Genomic DNA, 12,287 nt, shown 5'->3' on the forward strand with positions numbered 1-12,287 from the left:
TTTCATACATGGCACAGTCATATTTAATTCTGTTTAATTATGTACACACATTCAATGGGGAGACACGGTGATAACGGACACTTCAGTATACCGACGTCTGAGCAACAAACTACATTTTTAAAATGATTATTCTATTTCCAAAGACATAAAAGGGGCACGCTACTGTTTATCCGCTTCTATTTACAAGGACTAAAGTCGTCATTTTATTATAAATAAATCATAACAATCACAGGATGGCTCTTCTTCTTCTAAGCTCATAATGCTTCACAGCTGGTTGCACACACACATTCACACACACACACACACGCACACGCACACGCACACGAGTGCGTCTAACCTGCAGGAATGTGAGCATAAAAAAAAAAATAATAATCCACCTGGACCCGCATTCCCGCCAACCCTGCAGGAGGTCAGTGCCCGGTGAGGTAGTCCTGGGTGGAGTCCGAGGCGAAGGAGTCGGCGTCCTCGTTGTACGAGTCGTCGCTGCTGTCGTCGGCGGCCGGCTCGCCCGACAAGGCGATGCGGGCGTAGTCGTCCGTGTCGATGGACTTGCAGAAGTGGATGGCGTACTTGAGTTTTTCCTGCAGCACCTGCTTGCACGAGTAGCGCGGCAGCTTGAGCAGGAAGAAGCACGTGTACGACTCGGGCAGGAAGTGGTCGGGAGGGTTGTACTTGTCGAGCACCTGAAATTTACAAATATATATATATATATATTTTTTTTTTTTTAATTAAGTCACCTCAACGTAGTGATTCTTGACTTGCAAGTTTTTCCAGATAAATGCCACCGCTCAGCTGATTATTTTGCTTTGACTTGTGAGCAAAACTTTTAACATACAAGTGCTACATGGTGGCAGGTGACAACAATAAATAGTTCAGCAGATAGTGAACTAGTTTTCTTTCTTTTTTTGTTTTTAATCAAATGTTCTTTTTTAATATGGCAGACATTATTTTCAATTTTTTTATTTTTTTTTTATAATTCTGCTAAACCTCAACACAAAAGCAACATCTGATAAAATTTCATTGGTTAATTTTTTATGTTATTTTTTTAATTAAGTGTTCTTTTTTTTTTTTTTTAAGATGGTCAAAATTATGTTCAATCTTTTCTTTTTAAAAATACTTCTGTTGAACCACAACACAAAAGCAACTTGTGGTTAATTTTCATTGGTTAATTTTTTATGTTATTTTTTTAATTAAGTGTTCTTTTTTTTTTTTATATGCTCAAAATTATTTTCAATCTTTTCTTTTTATAAATAATTATGTTGAACCACAACACAAAAGCAACTTGTGGTTAATTTTCATTGGTTAATTTTTTATGTTATTTTTTTAATTAAGTGTTCTTTTTTTTTTTTATATGCTCAAAATTATTTTCAATCTTTTCTTTTTATAAATAATTATGTTGAACCACAACACAAAAGGAACTTGTGGTTAATTTTCATTGGTTAATTTAAATTTTTATTTATTTATTAAATGTTCTTTTTTTAATTAATTTTTTAATTATCTTTATGTATCACAAGTTCTCATCCGTCCGTCTTCCTACCTGTACGACAAAGTCGCGTCCGCGGAAGTCCGCGATGGTGCGCGGCAGCCGCGTGCGCCCCCAGACGAAGCGCAGGAAGAGGGAGCGCTCCGTGTTGGAGAAGGACTCCATCACCTCCCAGAACCACTGCACCAGCGGGGCCGTGGGTTCCACGCCCTTGTAGGTGGCCACCGACTTCAGCAGGTGCAGCGGGATGTCGGGGCTCCCGCACACCTGCACGCAGAGAATGTATTCTTTTGTTTCATAGTGGAGGACAGTTCAGAAATTAGAATCGCGTATCTGGCTAATATATGTGGTTTAAATTTGGAAGCAATTTCTTGGACATCAAAATCAATCAAAATCAAAATGGCCGACTATATTTCTGAGTATGGCTTTTAAAAAAAATGTTGTAGATCTCCTCATGATACACATGCCAACCAAATTTCAGGACTGGCTTTGGTGACTGATTTAAAAAAAAATAATTCGGTTAAATTCAGCAGGGCCCAACTCAAGCCAAAGTGAGTGTAAAATGGCCGACATGCCTACCATATTAAATGTTGCCAAATAAAAAAAAGGTTTTTATTTTAATTTTAGGTGAAATTGTACAGGGACTCAAGTCAAAGTGACGGTTTCAAACTACAATGGCTTCTTGAAACTTTTTTGAGGGTCGACGCATGATAGAAAATTGTGGCATTATAACAGTTGTTTGTTTTATGGTGAATCAGCAATAAGCGCCATGTTATGCACACACAATCACACCCCCCCCCCAAATTTTTTTTTTTTTACATTTAGTATTGCCCATCTGTTCAAATTTGGTGGCAACATTTGAGTGTGTTTTTGAGCATGGCTTCCTGAAACTTTTTTGTAGGTCTACTTACGCCTACCGAATTTCATGTTTAAGTGGTAGTCAACCGTAAACATTTCTTGACAATAACATGTTATATGTGACCTCACGAGTCTAAACATGACATTTTGATACATTTTTGATTAATATAAATGTTTTGGAATATGAGTTATGAAGCAAAATCCAGCAGTTTTTATTAATTTCAGGTGGCGGCCATTTTGCCACTTGCTGTCGACTGAGGATGACATCACAGTTTCTCAGCGCTCAGGCAACGAGCAATCACAGCTCACCTGTTTTCTGAAGCTGCGCTGTGATTGGTTGTTGCCTGAGACCTGAGCAACATTGATGTCATTTTCAGTCGACAGCAAGTGGCAAAATGGCCGTCACCTGAGATGGACAAAAACTGCTGGATTTAGCGCTTAACGCAATATTAACCAGAAAACCATATTTAGGCTAGTGGGGCTGCTTAGAACATATTATTGTCAAAAAATAAATAAAAAATGGGTTGACTTCCCCTTTAAATGAAATTTTCAGAGTGGCTCCTTCTCAAACTTGATTGCCTTGCCAAACAGACCCCAAATTGACCCCAAACAAAGTCATGTGTCAATCATCTGTCACCATGGTTTCCAGTTCATATCCGGTGAAAAGTGACAGCACAGGAACGGGGACGACGCGGGCCATGCCCTCTCGCACGGCTGACACCTGCTCGTCAAACTCGTGCAGCCTGCACAGAAACAACAACAACAACAAAAAGCAGCACAGAGTGAATATTAACGCGCAGTGGTCGATTTATTAGGCACACACTGCTCCACTCCATTCCTGTAGGTGGCGCTCATGTGCATTAGGTGTTCTTGTACTACTGGCCTGTAATTGATGGCGAGTCGCACGTATTCCGCGCGGTTGTCCAGCGTGATGTGCGAGTACTTGGAGCTGAGCTGGATGTCCTGCCCGCTGGCGTTGGGCACGGTGAACGGCAGCGTCATGGCCTCAAACTCCTCCGACGTGGCCTCATTGTCGCGGATGTACATCAGGCCCGGAATGAAGTCCTTGTCCACCTGGAGACGGGACAGTGTGCAACTTTGAAACTGTCCATAGAATTTGTCCTGTGTTTTTTTTTTTTTTTTTTTAATAGATTATTTAAATAATTAAAAATGTACTCTAAAAAAATAAAAATAAATAAATAAATAAAAATATATATTAAAAAAAATAATAATAATAATATAAAAGAGCAATGATGATGACATTTCCGAATGAACAATACTGAGCTCTTATTAAAAAAAAAAAAAAAAAAAAAAAAAGTACTCTAAAATACAATTGAAATCAATTAAGTTAACAGAGATGTCACTCAGCACACTCATGTGGTTTTGCCTCCTCTTCGAGCCAAAAACACATTAATAGCGCCCAGTCGACGCTACACTCTAAATTGTCATTGTCGTGTAGACTCGTCGACTAGTTTGTATAACCACACTTAACACCAAGGCATGCAGCATTCACGTTGCTAAGTCTTGTGCTTGTTGCAAGTATTCAATATTCCTGAGCTAACCTTTGGGATATCTCAAGGGCAGAGCATGTGAACAAGTGTGTGTGTGTGTGTGTGTGTGCGTGTGCGTAGAAGAAGCAGAAGAAAAAGAATGGAGGCTCATGATCGCAGCGCGAGGCCAGTAGTGCATTAATTACTACTACAACGTCGGCCCAAGACCGACGAGTACGTTCCCATTCCCGACGGGGATTAACCAAGGTTTTAATGAGAGAAGGAATGTGCTTCTTTTACAGGAGAAAAAGCTCGTCATGAGGGATGTAATTACATCAGAAGTGCTCATGGTGAGAGTCGTTGCTGTGCCCTCATTTAATGCTGTATAGTGTAAATTCAACATATTAGAGCAGTGTTTTTTTTTTTAGTAGTCTCCACTGATTGGCTGAGAGACCAATCGTAGGGATTAATTGTATTAGTTCTAGTCCAACCACTCGGTGATTAGCAAATGTTGCTGAAAAAAAATATTGTTGTAGCAAAGGCTATTAAAAAAAAGGGAAGTTTATAACAGCACAAGGCCCTAAAAGTGGTCCCACCTCACTGAGGTCTGCAATGGTCAAATTCATCCCGGCCAGCTGTTTCCACACCGGCTCGGCCAGATTGAGACTCAGCGGACTTCCGGAGCGGATCGCGATGCCCAGCAGAACCCCTGCGGATGTGAAAGAGGCCGATCAATATTTGAGGAAACAAAACAAAACCAAAAAATGAAGAAATTAATATGATAAGCATACATTCTCCAGAAGAAGAAAAAAAAGAGAGGTCACTTAAAGCAATGGTAGTTATTACAAAAAAACAGCCAGGAGGTGGCAGCAGAGTATAAGAGATCAACCAGCGCCATGTTGCAAAAAGTTCTTTACCCCACAGTTTTAAACGGGATTTGTGAATAATGATGAAACTTAGCTATATTCTAATGCTAATTGCTCCAAACTGAAAAAGATACAAGCATACTTTTTTTCCTGATGAAAGAAGAGACTCTAATCTCTCTTTTGGTCGTTTCCATGTTTTTATAGCAAAAGAACACAATATTCTGTGGGCCTTGCAAAATCAGTCAAAATCCAGTAAACCAGCCGGGAGCGAAGGGGGTTGCTTCAATGAAAATGGCTGCGAGTGAATGAGTTAAGAAACATTTTGCGAAGAAAAAGTTCAATTTGATCAAAAAGTGAATCTTATGGATCGGAGGATTTGAGAGAAGTCAAATTTTGCAACAAAAAACCTTTTCACCCTTTGAAAAATAGTCCTATTTTCAAGACAAAAAAAATTTGTCAAAAAGTTGTAATATGAGGAGAACAAAGGCATATTTTTGAGAAAGTCACATTTTCAAGAAAAACGGTCGAAATCCAAGTCACAAGAACAGCGAGACGCAAGCGGTTACCAAGGAAGCGAAACATGCTCATGTGCAGCTGTGACTTGGAGGCGGGGTTGAGCAGGAAGCAGTCTCGGTTGGCCCCCGACTCGTCGCGTCCGTTGGGGGTGACGATGAGCAGCGGCGTCAGCGCGTTCTGCAACTCCTCGCACATCTCGGCGATGGACTCGCTGTAGCCGCCGCCGCAGTCATCCACCGACTCCCCTAAACCAGGACGAACAAACAAAATCACACTCACATAATTCATCAATAGTTTTTTTTTTTTTTTTTTTCTGTTACCGCCATCTTTATTATCATTCAACATATTTGACTGCACATTTAGAACAGATCTAAAATATGCACTTAATCTTAAATTAATTATGGAAATTATGTGATTAATCATGATTACCAATGTTATATTATATACTATATTAACAAATACATTGCAAAATGTATTTGTTCTTATATGAACCGTGAACTGTAAAAAAAAACAAAAACAATATGTGCAGCTATAAAACTGAAAAATGTAAATGAAAGCACATACTGAATGTTCAAAATGCAGTCACGCCATGCATGTTACTGTTCTGATTTGATTTCCTCTTTTTGACCCACCCACAAATTTGACCTTCCACACTCGATGGGGGAGCAGCAAAGAGTCGGGGCTGAACGAGCTCATTTTGGCACACATCTGACCAAACACCGATTTGGTTCCGTCGGGACCCGCCAGGCCTCCTTTGCTTCGAGAGCGCTTCACCTGCAAAAACAAAAGAGGACGATGGCGGTCATTTTGGTGCTTAGTTAGCAGTTCCCGTCCTGACACAGCGGTTAGTGGTTGGTTTTGCAACTCCATTGAAAGATCTGGCAACACACGGGTGATCGATTGTGTGTGCGCGTGCGCGCGGTGGCCCAAACCGAGGCGCTTTGTGTAACTGTGAGCAGGAAGCCCTTACAGACAGACAGTCTGTTGTGATCACGCACACACACTGATAGAAAAAAAATCCCTTTATGAAAGACATCACATGTAATCATCAGGAGCCTGTCTGGCCTCATAGCGTGCGTGCGTGCGTGCGTGCGTGCGTGCGTGCGTGCGTGCGTGCGTGCGTGCGTAGGGCAGCCAACTAAAGTAGATCAAGGTTTCAGATAAAAGAGGCTCCAAGTTAAATGCCAGGAAAATATCCAACAAAAGTTATTAACATTGTGTTGAACTAAATACAGTAACAAGAATGTTTACAAAAATAACGTACACTGAACTCTTTTTTTATCCTACGAGTGTCCGGGTGAGAGCTGCGGCTGCAGCAGCTGTGCGCGAGTGCATTCATTGGAAGGGAGTTTTACTATTCTCCATTATTTCATATTCTGTTTGAGAATAAAGTTGCAATTATTTGAGAAAAGAAGTTAGGATATTTTTTAAAAAATTGTCAGACTTGTGGGAAAACATGAAGTAAATATTGTACAGTATATTTCAGTACAAAGTTACATATTGTGAATCAAGTGAATGTTTGAGAGAAAAAGATGTATGTTTAAGAAAAAAAACTACATATTTTCATATACATATTACATATTGTCGCTGTCCTGTGAAAAACACTTATGTCCATTTGTGTCTTTTTTATTTATTTAATTTTTTACATTTTTACGTTTATGGTATGAAACTGAATGCAGACATCACAAAAACGTTAAAATAAAAAAATAAAAAACGGACATAAGTGTTTTTCACAGGACAGCGATGATATGGTCTAGAATTAAGTCTCAATACTTTCAAGGAAAAAGATGAAAAAGGTAATTAAACTAAGCTGCACTTCATTAGCCTAATAGCATAATTGCCTAAGCAATTATTATTATTATTTTTTTTTTTTACTTGTCGCAAGACCAATGAAAAATAGCAATGTGCTTGCCATTTTTATTTCCTAATGTGCAATCTGTAAATCCCGAATCACTGCAATTGGACATTTATTTATTTATTTATTTTATCATTGTTTTTTTCTGGTTTTCCATAAATGTTTAAAAAGACAGTTATGCTATAAGAACATTTGAGAAGCTGTATTGCTTGAAAAAAAATAAAAAATACTTTTCTGGGAATTGTGGGAAACAAAAAAAAATCGCAACCTGTATTCTGTTGAGCTCCACCACGGGTCCATGCTGTCGGTCCCGCACCATGGTGGCCTGGACCACCTTCCTGAAAGCCGCTTCCTATTCAAAGAAAGCCACATTCAAAACATCACTGTGTACCTTGTGTACCACCACCACCACCACCACCACCACCACCACCTCCCCACCTTGCCCTGCGAGATGAGGATGCCGCGAAGGGTATCAAAGCCCAGGGAGGGTCCATGGCCCGTCTGGCCCAAGCGCCCCTCCAGGTCGAACATGGGAATGCAGGGACAGAAGAGTTCGGAGATGTGATGCAGCAGGAGGAGGCGGTTCCTCAGCGCCATGATGGGGATCTCCTGCAGGTGGTTGTACTCCATAGGGACCTTGGATTCAAACATTGGTCAGCTATTTACCGTTTAATTTATTTACAGCTGTTTACACCTCAAAAAAATAGTTAGCTTTAGCAAATAAACCTACTTTGACCAACATTCAATTCCAATAGCAGGGACTTTAAACTTTAAATCATAGATTTGTTTGCATCATTATTGTAATCTGATTTACTTTTTTTGGCATACTTTTGCGAGGTTCTTGTCGTGAATGTTCAACAAGTCAAAGTGATTGGTAAATTAACAACTTTATTTGAAATAGATCAACTGTCTTTCAAATTAATTCAGGTTATAACCTATAAAATCAAAACATCAAATAAATCTGATATTGTTTCTTGTAACTTATTGCTTGTGTTAGTTATAAATAAATGTGAAGAGGGCCTTGAAAAAAATAATTGCGAATTTAAACTCAATCTTGCAGGGTGAAAAATAAAACAAATTCAAATCACAGATTATTTTTCAAAACGGTTCAACCCTAATTGTGATAGCATTATGATCAGTTTTCATGATTGAATCCAGTGATTCTTGTCATACCACTAAAAGGGAGCCCTTCGAGTCGTCGTACCTGCGCGGGAAGCTTGCCGGCGTTTGTGGGCTTGCTGGTGGACCAGGCGAGCGTGTGGGCCGAGCCGCAGGCCACCCGGTTGATCTTCTTGCCCTGCAGCGCCGCCACCAGTCGCGGCCGCTGGATGGCGTTGGTGGTGCCGTCGCCCAATTGGCCCTCGTCGTTGTCGCCCCACGTGAACACTTCTCCTGAGCCCAACACCACATCAGATACATTTTCGCAACTCAAAACATTTAGTTATGTGCAGATAAAAAGAATCAGGCATCCATTTCTCCGGGCCGTCGTAGTTATTTGATTGATATTCGAGCGGGGCGTGACTCCGCCTACCATCCTCCGTGCAGCACACGCAGTGCAGTGACCCAGTCGCGATGGCGATGACCTTTTTCCCTTGGAGGCCTTGGACCTGCCGTGGCCGCCTTACGTGGTCGTCGGACCCGTGTCCTAGTCGATGGTAGTCTCCTTTGCCCCTAAAACCACACGTATGAGTCCTGTGATTGGTGATTATGCCGACGGGACGGGGGGGGGGGGGTGTATACATACCACGTGTAGACTGCTCCCGATTTTGTGAGCGCTACGGAGAACTGTGAGCCGCATTCCACTTTGACCACGCCCACACCAGTCAATGAATCAATCTTGAGGGGAGGGGGATGAGATGATAGATTTGATTGACGAGTGGGCCTCATTTTTTTTTTCCATTAAGTACCAATAAATAAAATCCTTAGCTGTCTCAGTACCACAATCATGAATACTAATTAAAATATAGTAACGTGGTAGATACCGACTTACTTTCATGGGTATTTTGCAGCCGTCGCTGCCTCCTCGGCCAAGTTTTCCGTAGTCGCCGTCGCCCCAGGACCACACCATGTCGTCGTCGGTCAGGCACAGGGTCTGGGCGTCGCCGCTCCCGCAGGCTACGTCGATCACCCTGTGGCCCTGCAGAGCGTCCACCTGCAAAAGGACATTCCAGTTAGCGCCGGTGACATGCAACAGTGTCGCCAGCGCACCATCTGCTGGATCGCGGTCGAACTTGGCACTTTCACGACCAGAACCATTATCCAGATCTGGAGTAAAATGTCAAATGGGGCCAATGTATAACCATTGGTTGAAATCATAAAAGGACGACCATTAGAATGAATGTCCTCGATTAATTAAATTCTTATCTGATTGATTTTAGATTTCAAGACAACCTCAGGGAAGTGTGTTTTTCTCCAGAAAGATAATCTTTAATTGGAGAATAATCAGACATCGTTTCAACAATTAAGCAGCTTCCTTGATGAAGCTCTCTTGTGATCAATGTTCCCTCTAAGCTTCTCACATTCTCAGCGCACAAGAAAATCTATCCAGCGCATAAACAACATCAACATAACGTATTAATTAATATCTAATATTAGACTTAATCTAATCTAATTAATTCGCCCAATAATATTGTTTTTTTGTTTCTCACTCAGTGAGTGACGGGTGTCCAGCCAATGATACGATACGGTTCACTTCACGGTACGAAGCCAATCATGGCATTGACGGCGCTTGCGTCCGGGGCCCTGCCTATATGCGCCGTGCAGGTTAGCTAGCAGGTTAATAGATGCTAATACAAAGCCCGCATCATGGCGAAACGAACAGGCAGCGACACATCCACTCACCAAGCCACAGTAAAAAAAAGAAATGCAGTTCTTTTAAGATGGAATGGTTGTCGGAGTATGTGCAAATTGAAGAAAAAGCGGTGAAATTGGGTGAGATTTTTTTCTTTTTCAAGTGAGAAAGGTCTACTCTGCAAAACATGCAAGCGATGCCAAAGTAGCAAGTGAGTTTTCAGAGGGAAAAATGTGGATTGAATGGAAGCTGGACTATCGTCACGTTCAGTATAAAAGTCATTTAAAAGCTGTCGAAACTGTACGAGGACTCAAGATGGGGCGGGGGATTGGTACATTATAATAAAGCGTGCATATCTGATGTTGCTCACGGTAGTCCTCAGTTTGCTCAGGGAGCTTGTGTGTATGCCCAGATACATGAAAAATTAGAGGGAACATTGCTTGTGATGAATTATTTTATCATTATTTTTTTCATTTATTTAGCTATTACTTATTATATCAAATGGTACGGAACAGCATAAACATGACACCAGTCAAATGTATAAATTCACTAATCGATTAGTTACATTTTTGTATATTTGTAACAATATAGAATTTTTTTTCATTATTTGATTACAGTATTACATTTATTAAATTTTTATTATTTTGTTAATACTGTATTATTTATTGTCTTTACTACCATTTTAATATTGTTGTTTTATGTATTATTTCTAAAATTATAATAATTACAACTACTACTATTATCGTTATTATTATTTAATTTGACACATGTAATTTGATATTAATTGACGTGGTACCAGTTTGGGCTTCAGTTGGTCCTCGCTGTCCCCGTGGCCCAGACGGCCGTAGCGGCCCTTCCCCCAAGTGAAAAGCTCGCCGCTGGCCGTGATGCAAGCACTGTGCGCCCCTCCCGCAGCGATATCCACCACTTCCACGCCCCTCAAGGACTCGATTACACGAGGACGGTCACAGGGGCTGGGGAGAAGAAGGGGGGAAAAAACGTTGAACAATTGTTGTCATCGTTATTGACAGTGCGGTATAACCAGCAGTAGGGTTGTAAAACTCCCCTATACAAAATTTCTACAGACATTTATTCGAACGTTCCCACCCCTATTTAGCATTTTGCTCACCTTCTGTTGCCATGGCCAAGCTTTCCGTCCTCTGCCTCCCCCCACGAGTAGACCTCTCCCTCCGAGGAGAGCGCCAGGCAGTGCTTTCCTCCCGAGTTGACCGCCACTTTTCTGATGAAGACGTGCTGGATGGACTCCAGCAGAGTCGGGGTGGACACCGACTCGGTGCCACCGATACCCAGTCGGCCTCCGGCGCCATAACCGGTGGCATACAGCTGCAAAAAGGTTCGTATTTACAGCGTCGGGCGATCAGTCGTGGCATATCGTGATTGCGTGATGTTACCAGGAAATCATTTGGTAAATGATGTTTTTAAAATTCTTGACAATACTATATTGTATGTGACCTCACTAGTCTAAACATCACATTCCGATTAATATTACAATTGTGGAATATGAGTTATGAGGCAAAATCCCGCCGTTTTTATCCATCTCAGCTCCCCTATTTTCTGAAGCTGAGCTGTGATTGGCTGTTACTTGAGACTGAGCAACTAGGATGTCATTTTCACTTGACGGCAAGAGACGAAATGGACGCCTTCTGATATTGATAAAAACTGATGGATTTTGCTGCTTATCTCATATTCCACTTACGCAATATTAACCAGAATACCGTATTTAGACTAGTGGGGCTGCATAGAACATATTATTGTCAATAAAAAAAAGGGGGGGGGGGGGGGGTTGACTTCCCCTTTAAGTAGGTTAATTCATTTGATATTATTTACAATTATAAAATCCTACTTATCATGTGATTGTATTTAGATATTTAAGACTTTTGAAATTAAGACATTTTAATACCAATTAAGGCCTTGTTTTTAGATTCAATGCTTTTTAAGGATCTATAAGAACGCTGAGTAAGTTTAAAAGCGTAACGCGCTTTTCACCAGTTTAATGAACACCAGAAGAAGACAAAAAACAAATCACACTATTTTTTTGATAGCGTGTCGTGAAAACCTACCTTTCCATCCGCAGTGACGGCAAAGAGCGTCTGCTCCCCTCCGATGAGCTGCACGGGGCGCAGCGTGGCCAGGGCTTCGGTAGGCGTGGGCACTTTGACCTTAGCCCCCTCGATGCCGCCGAGCTGCCCGCGGTGGTTGTGCCCCCAGCCGTAGATGGTACCGCTGCCGCCCGCCGACAGGGTCCAATCGTCGGGCCGCCGGTTCATCCACTGCACCAGCTGCTCGTCGTGCTCGCGCTTGAACAACTCGTGGCCCTCGTGGAGCACGTTGACGCTCTCGTGGTCGGCCATCAGCTCGCGGATCTTCTTGGTCACCTGGGAGGAAACGCTTTTTATTAACGGGCATT

At 41.6% G+C, this 12,287-nt stretch overlaps 1 protein-coding gene across 4 annotated transcripts in view; it reads right to left on the minus strand.

Annotated features, from left to right (window-relative positions):
* The window catches only part of herc2 (HECT and RLD domain containing E3 ubiquitin protein ligase 2), a 51,594-nt gene continuing 39,307 nt past the window's right edge, over positions 1 to 12,287 (minus strand). For all 4 annotated transcript variants that reach the window (XM_086088451.1, XM_086088449.1, XM_086088450.1 and 1 more), the window contains exons 76-91: positions 11,941 to 12,255; positions 10,989 to 11,203; positions 10,656 to 10,833; positions 9,059 to 9,220; positions 8,813 to 8,904; positions 8,600 to 8,739; positions 8,273 to 8,460; positions 7,507 to 7,704; positions 7,337 to 7,420; positions 5,846 to 5,987; positions 5,264 to 5,458; positions 4,428 to 4,540; positions 3,225 to 3,415; positions 2,979 to 3,084; positions 1,538 to 1,750; positions 1 to 683 (exon numbers count right to left, since the gene is read on the minus strand). In XM_086088451.1, the coding sequence (XP_085944577.1) occupies positions 411 to 683; positions 1,538 to 1,750; positions 2,979 to 3,084; positions 3,225 to 3,415; positions 4,428 to 4,540; positions 5,264 to 5,458; positions 5,846 to 5,987; positions 7,337 to 7,420; positions 7,507 to 7,704; positions 8,273 to 8,460; positions 8,600 to 8,739; positions 8,813 to 8,904; positions 9,059 to 9,220; positions 10,656 to 10,833; positions 10,989 to 11,203; positions 11,941 to 12,255 (2,805 nt within the window). In that variant the 3' untranslated portion in view covers positions 1 to 410. The remainder of the gene's footprint in view (positions 684 to 1,537; positions 1,751 to 2,978; positions 3,085 to 3,224; positions 3,416 to 4,427; positions 4,541 to 5,263; positions 5,459 to 5,845; positions 5,988 to 7,336; positions 7,421 to 7,506; positions 7,705 to 8,272; positions 8,461 to 8,599; positions 8,740 to 8,812; positions 8,905 to 9,058; positions 9,221 to 10,655; positions 10,834 to 10,988; positions 11,204 to 11,940; positions 12,256 to 12,287) is intronic.

This window comes from Leptonotus elevatus, chromosome 11 (genome assembly GCF_054856555.1).
Source record: "Leptonotus elevatus isolate MCC_2025b chromosome 11, RoL_Lele_1.0, whole genome shotgun sequence".
Classification (NCBI taxonomy): Eukaryota; Metazoa; Chordata; class Actinopteri; order Syngnathiformes; family Syngnathidae; genus Leptonotus; species Leptonotus elevatus.